Here is a 17436-nt window from a genome sequence, read left to right on the forward strand (position 1 = left end):
TGAGCCCAACCAATGGAAACCCTAGCACTATAAATGCAGCATCAACTCCACTTTGATGGACACATTCATACTCAATCATTGACAGTTACAGGCAGTGATATCACATTCAATCATATTGAATTACATTCACTCACAGTCAGTTACATACAAACACACAGTCACACAATCATACAGTATAGAGCTATTAAGCAATACTCTTAAGATTCCCTTACTCACACATTATTATCTTCTCCACCATATACTTATTCTCACGCCGGAGGGTTACCCCAAAGAGGACCCCTCTGTCCCTTTCTGAGGGGTAAGTTAACGGCGTTGTTCATTTTGTAGGTGGAAGAACACGGATCCAGAAGAACCATCGGTGAAATAGTACAATCAAAACCCGAGGAAAGTAGATCTGCTACCAGCGAGTAGATCCACGTTTCTTCATTTGGCGCCATCCACTGTTACATCGGCAATCAGATCTCATCAGATCTACAAAAAAAAAAAAATCAATCACCATGGTTTCTGGCGTTCGTAACGTTGATCAAGCTCTGGAGGATATTGAACGTGAGGGTGTTAACGACGGACAGCAGGTTATGAGGGTTCCGCGTGATTCTACCCGTACCACCAGCAACCGTCCCTTCGTCACAACCCCTCACGGCCAGACTGAAACTCCTCCAGACGATCTCACGTTACAAAATATGGCCGGCGCGAAACCGAAAGGACCAATGGGTCCAGAAGAAGAAACAAATGATCCGAATGAATGGCTTATAAACGAGCAGCGGCGTCTGATGGAAAAGTACAATGAAATGGTCAAACAGAAGAAGCTAGCCGACCAAACACAAAGGCAAGCGTTTGATAAGCAGACTACAAAAAGGCCGCGCGCGCCGGAAGAAGGACATTCTGTTCACACTGCACACACTGAGTTCAGTGATGAAGAGGTGCATAGCATGAGGAAGACGCGGGATACTCATGCAGGAGGCTCACAGCTCCGCGCGCCTGTGAACATGGCGCCTGGAGCCAGAGCCGATCTGGATCTGCACATGCCGTACAGCCCACCAGTCAGAGGGCAAGTGGACGTAACCACACCCTACAGACCAGCCATCTTGGTGAAACACTCAAAGTTCACTGCGCGCATCGCGCAGGCTCCCATCCAGCACAAGACCAAGATGCCAAGTGGTTTGGGTAAATATGACGGCACGACAGATCCAGACGATTTCTTGCAAGGTTTTTACAACACGGGAAACCTAGAGAGCTGGACGATGCCAACATGGTGTCATATGTTTGCTCGCTGCCTAACGGGCGCGGCGCGGGTATGGTTCGAGAGCTTGCCGACTGGGCAAATTGATGGGTTCGAGGAACTATTAGAAAAGTTCCAAGCCCACTTTGTACAGCAGCGCAGGCACACGCGCGATCCTGATGACATCATGCACTGCGTACGCAGGAATGATGAAACGATTGAAGATTACATCACTCGGTTCAATCAGGAGTCTCTGGCAATCGGAGGTATAACCGAGCAACTCCTGCGCGTGGCCTTTATACAAGGCGCGCGCAGTGATCAATTACGACGAGCTCTCGTAAGCAAAGATGGCATGCCCACCACGTGGGCAAAGTTAATGGAGGCATCGCGAGTTTTCGCGAGAAATGAAAAACAGATTGCCCAAGATAGGGCAAGAGAAAGAGCGCATCAGGCTGAATCACCGCGCAGCAAAGAGAAGAGGGCCAAACAGAACTCTGTATGGTCCAGGTTGCAGCCAACAAGTTTTTCTTCCGCAGAAAAGCAAGCGCAACCAAGCTCACCCCAGCCCCAAAAAGATGTTCGTAATCGCGGGGAGGGTGACAAGAGGGAGGGCGGCAGAGATCCTAGCAGACCTCTGCCAAGAATATGGACTCCCCTCACTAAAACACCTTCACAGGTGTTAAGTACTGAGAATGTTCAATTCAAGCCCCCCAAGCAACTACACTACAAGGGACCGCAAAACAGTGGCAAATATTGTGAATTTCACAGGTCCCCGGGCCACAACACCGACGCATGCCATCATTTAAAGGATGCGATCGAGAAGGATGTAAAATCAGGCAGGCTGGCTCACTTGGTGAAAAACCAAAGAATAGAAGATGAGCAACCGGAAGGAGCCTCTGCCAGCAAGAAATACAAAAGAATCTGTGTGGCTGAGGGGGGACGACAAGGGCAGACGTCAAAAAAGAGAAGCGCGCAAATCCGCGGAGATTGGCGCGAGCAGCAAGTCATCTTCCCAAGAATCAGGGGAGGCCCTTCAATAAGCAGTCCTCTCGTCATCACCACACACATTGCTCATTACGAAGTGTCAAAGGTCCTGGTGGACACTGGAAGCGAATCTGACATTATGTATGAGCAATGTTTCAGAAAGTTAGACCCGGCAGACCAAGCGCGGCTCGAAATTGTGAACGCACCAATCTGTGGTGTTTCAAATGAAATCATCCATCCCCTAGGCCAGATTCAGTTTGAACTAACTATGGGGGATGATGAGCACAAGCGAGCCGAAGTTGTCAACTTCTTGGTCTTGCCCACCACGTCATGCCACAATATGATCCTGGGTAGGGGAACGATTGCCCAATTTAATGCTGTACCGTCGCCAGCGCACGGCGCATTGGGGTTCCCTACACCAACAGGCGTAACATTTGTTTACCGCGATCATTTGTGCGCAGTGACAAGTACGCCGCGGGAAGGGAGAATGAAACTTCCAATGGCGGACAATGCGCCAGAGAAGTGGATTTTAAATCCAAAATTCCCAGAGCAAACGGTCACAATTGGCGCTACCATTTCAGACGAAACGAGATTGAGAATGAAAAGGTTGCTCACAAAATACACGTCGGTTTTCGCGTGGCAACACTCCGATATGACGGGGGTCCCGCGAGACTTGGCGCAACATTCTCTTAACACGTTCAAGTCGGTGGAGCCAATTGCTCAGAAAAAGAGAATCATGGGGGATGAAAAGGCGAAGGCTATGAATGAGCAAGTGGAGGACCTGTTGCGCGCAAACATCATCCGCCCGATCCGATACCAGACGTGGGTAGCCAATCCTGTGATGGTAAAGAAAAGCAACGGGTCATGGAGGATGTGTATTGACTTCAAGGACCTTAACAAAGCATGTCCGAAAGACTGTTACCCCCTCCCAAACATCGACGCAAAGGTGGACTCCGTGGCGCCATTCAAGCTCAAATGTTTCCTGGATGCCTACAAAGGCTATCACCAGATTCAAATGGCACCACAGGACGAAGACAAGACTGCCTTCAGAACCGACAAGGGTGTTTTTGTTACACAAAAATGCCCTTTGGTTTAAAGAATGCGGGCGCCACCTATCAGAGACTTATGGATTCGGTTTTCAGTGAACAAATCGGAAGAAATCTAGAAGTCTACGTTGATGATTTGGTGATCAAGAGCAGGGAGGAGAGACAAATGCTCAAAGACATCGAGGAAACTCTTCAGCGCCTAACGGAAGTTAACATGAAGCTCAACCCGAGCAAATGTACTTTCGGCGCGGAAGAGGGGAAATTTCTTGGTGTAATGGTCACTAAGGATGGTTTCAAGGTGAACCCTGAAAAGGTGGAAGCCATCCTTGACATGCCTTCACCATCCACCATGAAAGTGGTTCAGAAGCTGAATGGTAGATTGGTGTCAATCAACAGGTTCCTAGCGAACCACGCCAGCAAATCTACTCCATTCGTTAACACTTTGAGGAACTGCTTGAAGAAGAGCCAATTCAAGTGGACGCCTGAGGCTGAGCAAGCTTTCAGTGAGATAAAAGAATGTCTCATAAAGCTGCCCGCGCTAACAGCTCCACTTCCTGGCGAAACCCTTACATTGTACCTGTCAGCTGGAGACCGCGCCATCGGCGCAGTATTATTGGTGGATCGCAAGGGGATCCAAACGCCAATATACTATGTGAGTCGGGTGCTGACAGACCCTGAGACGCGCTATTCCATCATGGAAAAGTTAGTTTTGTCACTAACACACGCGTCGCGCAAGCTCCATAGATACTTCAATGGTCATCCTGTTGAAGTTCTGACTGGTTACAACATCCAGCAAGTCTTGCGACGCCCCGCGCTCTCCGGAAGGCTGACAAAGTGGGCGCTGGAATTAGGTGAACACACGATCACCTATAAGCCCCGTCCAGCAATAAAGGGTCAAGTTTTAGCGGATTTCATCACGGAAATCCCAGAGGGAAAGATTGAAGAAGCTCAGCGCGAGGTAGACCCTCCGCGAGCAAATGATGAAGAAGATGTTTGGAGGCTATTCACTGATGGAGCCTCCAACAGCGAAGGGTCCGGCGCAGGCCTCAAACTGGTGGACCCTGATAATCAGGAATATACTTATGCTATTAGATTGGACTTCAAGAGTACCAACAATGAGGCTGGTAAACACCTGGGTTTCCTTAGGTCCCTTCGTTTGAGCATGGGGATGAGCGACAGGGGTGTCATCTTTCTTCTGTTTCTTACTGCCCCCTGCGCCAGATTTCCCCTTAGCTTTGCGCTTTAGCAGGGGCGCCTCCTCTTCCTCCTCCTCCTCTTCCGCGAGCTCCAGCTCGTAGTTTTCGAGCGCATATGCAAATACAAGCAACACAACTGTTAATAAATTTTGGTATTCTAAAGGAATAGGCATAAGTGCGAAGGCTTACCAGGCGCGTCACTATCAAAGTCAAATTCCAGATCCACTGGGATGAACATGTCATCGAAGCGATCTGGGAAACCAACCTCCCCAGCGCCAAGCGCGACGGAGCCACCCTCCACTTGATCATCATAAGCGGCGTGGATATAATCCTTGGTGACTGCGCAAAAACAAGTCAAGTGATATCAGCAAAAGAATTATGTTTGCGCAGAAAAAGAAATAAAGCAATGAAAAAAACTTACACAACCCGTCGACTTGGATAACGGGCTCAAGCGCACTGTCGGCCCACAGCCTACTCATGCCGACCCCCACCAGCGCCTCCTCGCGAATTTTCTTGGCGAGGGATGGTTCGGCGGTCAGTTTCTTAACCCAGGCGCCGGTTGGGTTCTTAATAACATCCGCATCCGCGGGCGCAGAATCGATTGCGCGCATCGTCATGCGGATGGGGATTACACCAGCCATGATGTAGAAGAACCTCTCAGACCAGTCATGAAGGCTCTTGAATGATACGGTGCTGCATTTAACCTTCTGACTGCGAGGAATAAAGGAGATCCAAGAATCTTGGATCTTGGGCTTGTAAAAAAATTGAAAGCGCCGAGAGGTGGGCTCCTCGCGCTGTGATTTTCACATGAACTCGAAATGAGTCATGCGCACAAGTCCAAACGGATGGACTTGGGATATATGAATCCCGAAAAAACGTAACACCGCGCCTACAAACCTTGTCATCGGAAGACGAAGGTTGCAGTGGGTGAAAAAATGGGTGTACAGTGAAATATAGCCGGCAGGCGGGTCCGCCGCCGTTTGCCCGGCCCCAGGCAACATGCAGCCAAACAGGGTGGGAAAGCCCTGAGAGGCGATGAGGCTGTCGAGATCGGCCTGCCTCAATTTGCAGGGGATTTCATTCCACCTTTTTGTGGCCTTGGTCCTCCCTACTTCCTCCGATGTGGTCTCAACAACCCTCTTCCCCTTCCCCTTTTGCTTCAATGTCGACATCACCACAGATTTCACACGGCGTCTTCGAGAGGCAATAGAGGTGATTGAGGGGCTAGACGAGTCTGAACTATCAGACATACAACTGCAGCAGCAGATAATCGAAGATTCGAAACGATGAATACACTCAAATCAGAATATGAAAGGCAGAAATTCGAAAATTAACAACAATGAAGATGAAGATAAAAAATTTCCTAAGGGCCTGCTTTTATAGGCCCAGGAGAGAGAAATGTGGCAACTGATCGGATTTCACGCGCCCCCACTCGCAGATGCAAGCCAACGAGGGCGCGACACGTGTCCCTAACACTGTTGAGGGGACATAAAAATGTAACCGACCTGCCACGGAGCAGAGACGCGCCCCCACTCGCAGGTGCAAACCAATGCGAGCGCGACACGTGTTCCAGACAGCTGTGCGAGGGGACATGAAAGGCAACTGTAGCACCTCGAGCACACGAAACGTCTGACACGTTTACGGCGCACGTCACCACCAACCAACCACGTGTTTGGACGCTTCGTTTCAACCAAATGGATAGAACTTCGCGCTACGATGGAAACAACCAAGAAAACGACAACACCACATTAAAAAGACCAAATCAGTAAGTCTAATATCTATCTTACCGCGCTAGCGCGAGATAAGATACACATTAGACTGGGGGGGCTTGAAGAGGTATGTACCCGCCTCAACACCGAGCAAGGCGGGTCAACCCACAAGATAAAGACATTATGAAGGCACAAAGCCAAAACCTATGCGCATGGCGCATACAAAACATGCTCAGGCATCATATGCCCAGGCACACATATGCTCGCGCATCACATATGCGCGCGGCGCATCAGCGCGCGGCGCATATCACATGCTCGTGCATATCACATCTGCCCAGGCACACATATGCTCGCGCATCACATATGCGCGCGGCGCATCAGCGCGCGGCGCATATCACATGCTCGTGCATATCACATCTGCGCATGAAATATCTGCGCGTGAAAATAAAGAGAAGACCTCGCGCATCCTCAGGATTGGCGCATATCACACATGCACATAATCGACCTCGTCCTCATCCAAATCAGGATTAAGGCAACCTTGATTGTGCACGTCAGACAACCTTCCAGAAGGCATCTTTTTAAGGAGTAAGAATATGCTGATATTGACAGCTGCCAAATGAAAGGTCGACAACTCAGCATGACACATGTGTTACCACGTGATTACAACCAACGAGAAAACGCCAGGTGTCCCAGAGGACACGTGGCGCAGTGCGATTGGAGGAGGCCAACGAGGTTGAGCCCAACCAGTGGAAACCCTAGCACTATAAATGCAGCATCAACTCCACTTTGATGGACACATTCATACTCAATCATTGACAGTTACAGGCAGTGATATCACATTCAATCATATTGAATTACATTCACTCACAGTCAGTTACATACAAACACACAGTCACACAATTATACAGTATAGAGCTATTAAGCAATACTCTTAAGATTCCCTTACTCACACATTATTATCTTCTCCACCATATACTTATTCTCACGCCGGAGGGTTACCCCAAAGAGGACCCCTCTGTCCCTTTCTGAGGGGTAAGTTAACGGCGTTGTTCATTTTGTAGGTGGAAGAACACGGATCCAGAAGAACCATCGGTGAAATAGTACAATCAAAACCCGAGGAAAGTAGATCTGCTACCAGCGAGTAGATCCACGTTTCTTCAGTAACCAACTTTCAAAAGTATTCTAATTATGTCACTCAACTTTAAAAAATGTTCTAATTAAGTCACTCAATTTTCATGTTTGATTAAATTAAAGGTTTTAACATGTTTTTTTAGCCTTTTTCTTTTTTGTTTTATATAGGAAATCTTCTTATCTTTTTTTTGAGGTTGACGTTGAGTGGCGACGTGAATTTTATTTTTAAATTTTAATATAATTAACGTTTTTTAATTTAGCTACATATATTGTAAATTTCGACCCCCACATCTTACCCTCAATTTCTTTTTTGATGCACAAAAAAATCGGTGAGACTTGATTTGAAGATTTAGTGACCCGATTTGAGGAAAATATGCGTCAGGGACCTAATTAGAACACTTTTGAAAGTTGGTTACTATTATATGAGATTTTCCCTTACGAAAAAAACATATTTGTAAAATTTGTTTATCCTTTATCGACTTTCACTCAAACTCCTACTCTCCATTTCTGTTCATTTAAATCTTTTTTTTCTTGTTTTATTATTTTCTTCTCTTTCTCTCATTTGCAAAAAAAGAAATAAAATATGGAAAATACCGTTGAAAAAAATACGAAAAATGAGAAATGAGTCCATAATTTCCGCAATATATTTGGTTAAGATAGAGATTGGAGTGAGATGCATGTTGATGATTTGAGTATGTCACGAAACAATACAAGTTAGGAGGGTGTGGAAAGTGCACGTTTGTTCGAGACACTTGTACTTTCTTGCACCAACGACCCATGTTTCCAAAGCACGAAACCCCCTAGAGACAAGGAGTACCAAGGGGCAGCACCAATGGCTGGTCAAAAGGGCTATAAACCTTTGGCGATGGCTAGCGACTCGCCCCCACGGTGAAAATCGATTACCTAACTGAAAAGTCTTTGCAAGTTGCTTTGTGTTTGCATGATTGATGAAAAGTAGTATGACTACTTGTGTTTAGCAACAAGTTGGTCCATTAGTGGCACTTTTGAACATCATCAGAGCCGTCTTAGAGCATGTTCGGGCTAAGCAATCGTGCAAAGCCCATCAAGGTTTGAGGCCGATAAGTTTTTAATTTCTTTTAATATATTTGATATATTATATGAGTTTTTAATTTCTTTTAATAAATTTCGAGGCTCATTTTTATATCTCGTGCAAAGCCCACGACGACCATCATGCTCTTAGAGACGGCCCTGAACATCATCTATTATCACAGCAACTTCTGTAATTAAGTTAGTGCTTTAGACCAATCATACGTGTTAATTCAGTTACTATTGAAGGCTTTCTTGCTAACATAAATTACTATTGAAGGCTTTCTTGCTAACATAAATTACTTAACTGTAACTGAAATAAGTGCCAAACTTTTTAAGCACCAACCATTTTTAACCGCAAATTAACACACTTTTCACGAAAGGGTATGCCCTTTCAATTATAACCACAAGTCTTTGTTCGTCTTATTTTTAACAGTTTTTCACAACCGAAGATCTCAACGCCCATTCTTTTTGTCTTTGAACTAGGATTTGGAACCCCGCAACTCAATTTGAATGTAACAAAAAAACTAATGACAAATTAAATTTAATCGAAACCAAGAAATAGATGTAACGAAACACATTTTGCTAGCAACCCGTTTACCTAAAGGGGTTGCATTTGGGTGAATGTTAAGTGTTCACGCGTTGAGGAATTTAACCGAATATAGTCTCCATCCCATTCAAGCTATAAAAAATATGGAGCAAAAGGCTCAGACAACGTTATCGCCTATCAACTTGGCTACGAATCACATTTTAACAAAACTAAGAGCACACGATGCAAACAACATGAGAAACCTATTAAAGTAAGATACCTTGTAGTCAAGCAGGACAAACAACTTCATTGAATGACAGTGAACATTATTAAAACAAGATAAACGACTAATGTGATATGACAAATTTTAGCTATTCAAATTAGTTGACCAATAATAATAATAATAATAATAATAATAGTCGTACATATATTAGGCAACTTTGTATATTTAGTAAATTAAGAATTAGTCTCAAATTACAAGATTTGTATTGTATTATAAATACACATTATGTGGGATGAAATAAGGGGGGCAATTATTCATTAATTATCATGGTATCATTCCTCTAACATTCTAACCCTACCCCTCAACCGGTGCCTCTCACTGCCGCCGGTCTTCTTCCTCCCTTCCTCTCACATTCTCTTCATCCATTATCCCCTATTCAGGCTGCCATGGATCCCAAACTCCATCCAGCCATGACCATCACCAATATCTGCAATTTCATTCCCATGGTTCTGGAAAAGGAATTGCCTCACTTTACCACATGGCTGGAACTTTTCCAGATACACTGTCGAGCCTACGAGGTCATCCAACACCTCTCCCCAAAGCCTGCCGAACCCGCGTCTTCTTCGTCCTCTGAAACGACGGACGCTGACCCGAAGACAGCCCTTTGGTCTCGGCTGGATGCTCTTGTGCTCCAGTGGATATACGGGACCATCTCGACTGATCTCCTACACATCATCTGCGTCCCTGGTCAGTCGGCTTTTGAAGCCTGGACTGCGCTTCAGAAAGAATTCAATGATAATAGCCACACCCGTGCCATCTTCCTTGGCCAAGAATTCGCTAATCTGAATTTCGCCAACTTCTCTTCTATGTCCGCTTATTTACGGCATGCGAAACAGTTGGCTGACCAACTACAAGGCCTCGGGTCTCCCATCGACAACCGTATGCTCGTGCTACAAGTCCTCACAGGCTTGACCGAACAGTTTGATGGAATATCCACAGTTCTGCAAAACCGTGATCCACTTCCGGATTTTTCTGAAGTTCGTTCCCGTCTCACCAACGAAGAAGCCAAGAAGAAGCGCCAATCAGCAGCGGCTGTACAGCTCTCGGCTACTGCCTTAGCCGCTGTTGCAGCATCTCAGCCATCCACCGACGCTGCTGCAAGTAACCGGAATAGGTCTCGGGGTCGTGGACGGGGTCGCCCGCGTAATAATAATAATAACAGGAACCGCTAGCCTCAAGCATCTCCAAACCACCCCTATATTGTTTTTCCAACTTCCTGGACAGCCAACCAGTGGTCGCAACTGATGAACAATTCTTCTCAAAAGTGGTCGCAGCCATCCTCGGGTCGTCCACCTTATCCGTATCCATCCAGGCCAAACCAACAAAACAGCCAAGGTATATTAGGAGCTCATCCGGATCAGGCGAACTACTCCTACACCCCTACGGACATCGAACAAGCTCTCTGTACGATGACTCTCAACCCACCCGATCATGGCGTTATGGACACCGGTGCCTCCTCCCACTCAGCCAACCAGCAAGGTATATGCTCCCCGTCCAAGTTTAATACGTGCACTAATAAATTTATAATTGTTGGTAATGGTCAATCTATTCCTGTTGTGGCACAAGGCAACCAAGTCCTACCACCACCCTTTCCACCATTAAAATTAAACAATATTCTTTTTGCCCCGCACATCATCAAAAACTTAATTTCTGTTAGACGACTAACCACTGATAACCTTGTTTCTATTGAGTTTGACCCTTTTGGTTTTGTTGTGAAGGATCTCAAAACTCGGGCGCCCATCCTTAGATGCAACAGCACCGGCGATCTTTATCCGCTCACCGCTCCTCTCCACACTACTTCCAACCAACCATCCGCCTTCACCATCATCACACAAGATCGCTGGCATCAACGTCTAGGACACCCGGGAAATAGTCTTTTACATTCTTTAAAATTGTCGTCTTTCATTAATTATTCCAAAATAAATAACACTTTGTGTGAACTATGTGTTTTTGGGAAGAGTACTAAACTTCCTTTTTATGATTCTATGAATTCTACTTCTATGCCTTTTGATATTATTCATAGTGATTTATGGACCTCCCCCGTCCTTAGCACGGGAGGTCACCGATATTATGTGTTGTTTCTTGATAATTACACAGATTTCTTGTGGACATTTCCCCTTTCCCATAAATCACAGGTTTTTGCCACTTTTAAATCCTTTTACACCCACGTCAGCACCCAATTTGAGAGAAGAATAAAACAATTCCAATGCAACAATGGAACCGAATATGCTAACAACAACTTTTACACTTTTTGTGACACAAATGGCATGCATTTTCGGTTTTCTTGTCCGCACACCTCCTCTCAAAATGGCAAAGCGGAACGCAAAATCCGCACCATCAATAACATGCTTCGCACCCTTCTCGCGCAAGCATCGTTACCTCCTAACCTTTGGCACCATGCCGTTGCCACCGTCACATACTTATTAAACATTCTACCCACCAAAACACTAAACTTTAAATCCCCCACCTCCCTCTTATACAATTGTCAACCGGAATACGACCATCTACGTGTTTTCGGTTGCCTATGCTATCCCATAACACCCTCCACAACCATCAATAAATTAACCCAACGCTCACACCCGTGTGTTTTCATTGGTTATCCTCCAAATCACCGTGGCTACAAATGTCTAAACCTCTCCACCAATCAAATCTTTATCTCCCGACATGTCAAATTTGAGGAAACCATTTTCCCATTTGCAATACAGTCCCCAACCACAGCCCACACGTATGACTTCCTAAACCCAACCTTAAACCCTCTAATATGGTCACATGTCTCCCCTGGCCCAACCGGCCCACTGCCGCCCCAACAATCCCCAGCCCAAACCTCCACCACCCAACCTAATAACTCTACCCCAACCCACACTTCAACCGACCAGCACACTACCCAATCCCCTACTGCCCAAGGCCCATTATCACCCTCTCATTCGACCCAGTCCTCAACCACTCCCTCAGCCCACTCTCTTACCCACCACCCTCACAAACTCACACCCCTAACACCTCTACCGCTTCTACTACACCCGGCTCATTCACCAACCCATCGCCTAATCTACCCGATCCCGTACCAGCCCCAAACCCACCCCCTGCAGCAGCCAATACCCATTCTATGCGCACCCGCTCCATGAGTGGCATTGTCAAACCCAAGCACCTTTTCAACCTCAACACCACTACTCTTCAACCAATTCCGAAAAATCCCAAGGTTGCTTTGTCCACTCCAGAATGGTATAGTGCCATGACCAACGAATTTAGTGCCCTTATTAAAAATAAGACCTGGGAGCTTGTACCTCGCACTCCCGACATGAATATTATTCGTAGTATGTGGCTATTTAAACACAAGTTCAGGTCTGATGGCATGTTGGAACGGTACAAGGCTCGGCTCGTTTGTGATGGCCGTGGTCAGCAGGCAGGTATAGATTGTGGCGAAACATTCAGCCCGGTTGTTAAACCGGCCACTATTCGACTTATTTTGTCACTGGCTCTGGCTCAATCCTGGCATATCAATCAACTGGATGTCACTAATGCTTTCTTACACGGCACTCTACATGAGACAGTCTTATATGCATCAACCCATGGGGTTTCGCGATCGAGACTACCCTGATCATGTTTGTCGCCTGAAGAAATCCTTATATGGTCTGAAACAGGCCCCTTGGGCGTGGTACCAACGGTTCACTGATTTTGTTCTTTTGCAGGGTTTCCGCCAAAGTAAATGTGATAACTCCTTGTTCATATATAACCAGGGTCGTGACATTGCGTATCTCCTGATATACGTCGATGACATCATACTTACTACCTCCAATGAAGCTCTTCGGGGTCGACTAATGTCCAGTCTTGCAGGAGAATTCTCAATGAAAGACTTGGGATAATTCTCAATGAAAGACTTGGGGCCCTTGTCCTACTTTCTGGGTATACAGGTGACTCGTATAGGCAACAATCTCTTTCTCTCGCAATCGGCCTACGTCAAAAGACATCATCCATCGTGCGGCTATGGATTCATGTAAGCCGGTTGCCACACCAGTCGACACGCAACCCAAGCTCAGTGCAGACACAGGTTCCCTTCATGATGATCCGTCCGCTTTTCGTTCTCTTGCAGGTGCCCTACAGTATCTCACGTTTACACGCCCCGACATCTCCTATGCAGTGCAACAAATTTGCATGCACATGCATGCTCCTCGGGCTACTCACTGGAATGCCTTGAAACGAATTATCCGGTACATTCAGGGAACACCTAATCTTGGTCTTCACCTGGGTCCCTCTGACACTGGTTCTCTACGCGCTTATACAGATGCGGATTGGGCTGGATGCCCTGACACGAGACGCTCAACATCAGGTTACTGTGTTTATCTAGGCGACAATCTCATTTCCTGGTCCTCTAAACGGCAGTCTACCATCAGTCGCTCCAGTGCAGAGGCTGAATACCGTGGAGTTGCTAATGTTGTCGCTGAAATCTGCTGGCTGCGTAACCTTCTTCTAGAGCTCCAACGCCCACTGAACCGTGCAACTATAGTTTATTGCGATAATGTTAGTGCTATCTATCTGTCGGGTAACCCGGGTTCAGCACCAATGCACTAAACATATCGAGCTTGACATTCATTTTGTTCGGGAACAGGTTCAAAAAGGAAATGTTCGTGTGGTTCATGTGTCGTCTCGCCATCAAGTTGCTGACATCTTCACCAAAGGCTTGCCACGCATCCTCTTCGATGACTTTCGATCCAGTCTAAGCATCGGTCCTCCCTTCGCTTCGATTGCGGGGGAGTAATAGTCGTACATATATTAGGCAACTTTGTATATTTAGTAAATTAAGAATTAGTCTCAAATTACAAGATTTGTATTGTATTATAAATACACATTATGTGAGATGAAATAAGGGGGGCAATTATTCATTAATTATCAAATAATAATAAAGAAAACATGTTCTCACCATGGCAAATGAAATCCCAATAAGGCAATAACTAATTGATTTTAAGTACAAACCCTTGCAGCACACAACAAAAGAAACCATAATTCAATTGATACATATTTTCCCTCAAAATATATTACTCAATTAACAACAATCAGTGAACATCACATGAAACCACAACTGAAGTGTGGGCATTTCATCAAACTACTCATGAGCGTCACACGGAAACGAAAGAGAAAAATGTGCAGTATCAAACACTAACACCTTAACAAACACGTGTATGACGGAACAACACGGTAAATCTGATTCACCACAAATAAGCATCGTAGGAATGAACTGTTGTATATTTTGGGTGGTCTATAACCAAAATCAATCAATTAAACAAGCAAACAAACCTGGTAGTCTTGTATGCCATTGTAGATGAAGAAATTGCAACATGGATTATTCTCTGAATCGTGTAATCACTATTAGATAAATCTATTTGTGGGTTCACACAATGATTTATCGGATAAGACAGAGAATTTCTGCACATGGAATTGAATTTTGATTGTTCTATGTATATCGATGAAGAACCAGAGAACCCTGTAACGGTTGTTCTCATCTATCTCAATCGATCGATAACATATTAAAACAAGGAAAAAACCCCATGGCCAAAATAATACCATAGGCCTTTATATTAACTGATCCATCATATTGTTTTTATTAAAACAATAATCCCTAAATCAATTAAACCCAATTAACATAACACTTAAGCCCAAGTGTTAAAATAATAAATCCAATGTTATTGTAAAGCCCAAATAACATTAGAATTAAATCGAGCATGCACTCTCGCGTCACCTAACTCGTTTAATCTCTAACGTTATTTCCTCGATCGATAAGTTAATCCAATAACACTAAAATAACCAACATGAACTACATGCAGTAGAACTTGTAAACAAAATTGAACACCCAATATCTGTAACAACAATGTACAATGATTTATCCACAATGTACAACGTTGTAATGCAACCTTCACCGTAATTGTATATTTTGTCTTTGAATTATCCAATTGAAATTGTAATTGTACTATCAAAATATTTTAACCAGAGTAATAATCTTCTGTCAGAAACATCCAGGGCTATACCAAACTAGAAATACTATGATGTAGAATGTTTATAGAATATAAACAAAGTAGAGAGGTAAATATGATTTTATAATATCATATGAAACCTCATGTTAAAGGGGTGTGGATTGGTCAAGGGTGTGTGAATAACCATAGCCATAAAAATCCCTTAGATGGCACAGTCAATACCACATGTCCCACAACAAAAGACATCTTTTCTTTTAACAAGTTTTGAAACTAGCCCTAATGTCCGATCTGAATGAGTTTCTCTGAGACAAGATGTCATATCTAAACCCATAAAATATCTTCAATCCTTTTTGTTAAAGCATATATGTATCTAAAAGTATGTAGCTTTAAACAACAATGCTACTTATTGATGATAATTTTAGTAATATGAAGTTAATCTTGTCACATAATTAATAATAATGACCACCTCTACCTCAGCTCCACTAATCTTAAGAATTAACTGTTGGGATTTTTGGAAGAAATGGGAAAGTGCCTAACACATGTTTGGGCCTTACAAACAACTAAATGGGCCGAATAAAGGGGAAAGTGGAAAACAAAATCTCTAGATCGTTGCCTCGAATAGTCGAATCTCAATTAACATTACAGATTTTGATATGAACATCTAGAGTGGTAGCAAGCTATGATTATAATTCTTTAATCCTAATATTTTGATATAGATAACATATTCATTTTTACAAATTTGCTCAATATGTTATATCCAAATGTATAATATCGTAACGATAAATAATACAGCGTGACAACATAATTGACGAAGGAAAATTGAGTTATTGGCATAAATAATGGAACCTCATGGCTCTATATTCTACGTCTCATGAGACTAGTGCCTTTTAGTAGGACAGATGCTGTTACAAGTGTTATAGTTGAGGGGTCTGTTTGTAAAATTGTATTAGTATGGGGCTAATTGTGTAATAAGTCAGATAGTTAGTTGAACAGTTAGTTAATCGAGTCTGTACTAATACCGTTGGGTTTGTTAATGAGGAGATCGATTAATTGTTATCCTAATTTCTGAGTTTCTCTCTCTACTCTCTCTCTCTACTTCTGTTCGTTCATATCAATTGGTATCAAAGCTCAACCGATTCTAGACCTTTTTGAAGAAACGTGGATCTACTCACCGGTAGCAGATCTACCTTCCTCGGGTGTGATTATACTATTTCACCGGTGGTTCTTCTGGATCTGTGTTCTTCCACCTACAAAATGAACAGCGACGTTACTTACCCCTCAGAAAGGGACAGAGGGGTCCTCTTTGGGGTAACCCTCCGGCGTGAGAATCAGTAAATGTAGGAGAAGATGATAATGTGTCAGTAAGGGAATCTCAAGAGTATTGCTTAATAGCTGAATACTCTTGATTGTGTGATTGTGTGTTTGTATGTAACTGACTGTGAGTGAATGTAATTCAATATGATTGAATGTGATATCACTGCCTGTAACTGTCAATGATTGAGTATGAATGTCTCATCAAAGTGGAGTTGATGCTGTATTTATAGTGCTAGGGTTTCCACTGGTTGGGCTCAACCTCGTTGGCCTCCTCCAATCGCACTGCGCCACGTGTCCTCTGGGACACCTGGCGCTTTCTCGTTGGTTGTAATCACGTGGTAGCACATGTGTCATGCTGAGTTGTCGACCTTTCATTTGGCAGCTGTCAACATCAGCATATTCTTACTCCTTAAAAAGATGGCTTCTGGAAGGTTGTCTGACGTGCACAATCAAGGTTGCCCTAATCCTGATTTGGATAAGGACGAGGTTGATTATGTGCACGTGTGATATGCGCCCATCCTGAGGATGCGCGAGGTCTTCTCTTTATTCTCACGCGCAGATATTTCATGCGCAGGTGTGATATGCACGAGCATGTGATATGCGCCGCGCGCTGGTGCGCCGCGCGCATATGTGACGCGCGAGCATATGTGTGCCTGGGCAGATGTGATATGCAAGAGCATGTGATATGCGCCGCGCGTTGATGCGCCACGCGCATATGTGATGCGCGAGCATATGATGCCTGAGCATGTTTTGTATGCGCCATGCGCATAGGTTTTGGCTTTGTGCCTTCATAATGTCTTTATCTTGTGGGTTGACCCGCCTTGCTCGGTGTTGAGGCGGGTACATACCTCTTCAAGCCCCCCCAGTCTAATGTGTGTCTTATCTCGCGCGAGCGCGGTAAGATGGATATTAGACTTACTGATTTGGTCTTTTAAAGGGGTTTTGTCGTTTTATTGGTTGTTTCCATCGTTGCGCGAAGTTCTATCCATTTGGTTGAAAACGAAGGGTCCAAACA

The 17436-nt window shown here is 44.5% G+C and overlaps 1 protein-coding gene across 1 annotated transcript; it reads left to right on the plus strand.

Moving 5' to 3' along the window:
- Positions 1-9530: 9530 nt before the first annotated feature.
- LOC143608119 (uncharacterized) lies at positions 9531-10316 on the plus strand. The gene has a single exon (XM_077083300.1). It carries the CDS (start codon positions 9531-9533, stop codon positions 10314-10316), a length of 786 nt encoding a protein of 261 aa, XP_076939415.1.
- The last annotated feature ends 7120 nt before the right edge of the window (positions 10317-17436 follow it).

This window comes from Bidens hawaiensis, unplaced genomic scaffold, assembly GCF_021521415.1.
Source record: "Bidens hawaiensis isolate Kalapana, Puna unplaced genomic scaffold, B.hawaiensis_p1.1 tig00098915_1, whole genome shotgun sequence".
Lineage (NCBI taxonomy): Eukaryota > Viridiplantae > Streptophyta > Magnoliopsida > Asterales > Asteraceae > Bidens > Bidens hawaiensis.

Bases quoted from the DNA above. Each gene is read 5' to 3' on its own strand.
- LOC143608119 (XM_077083300.1), top strand. From the start codon at position 9,531: ATGGATCCCAAACTCCATCCAGCCATGACCATCACCAATATCTGCAAT.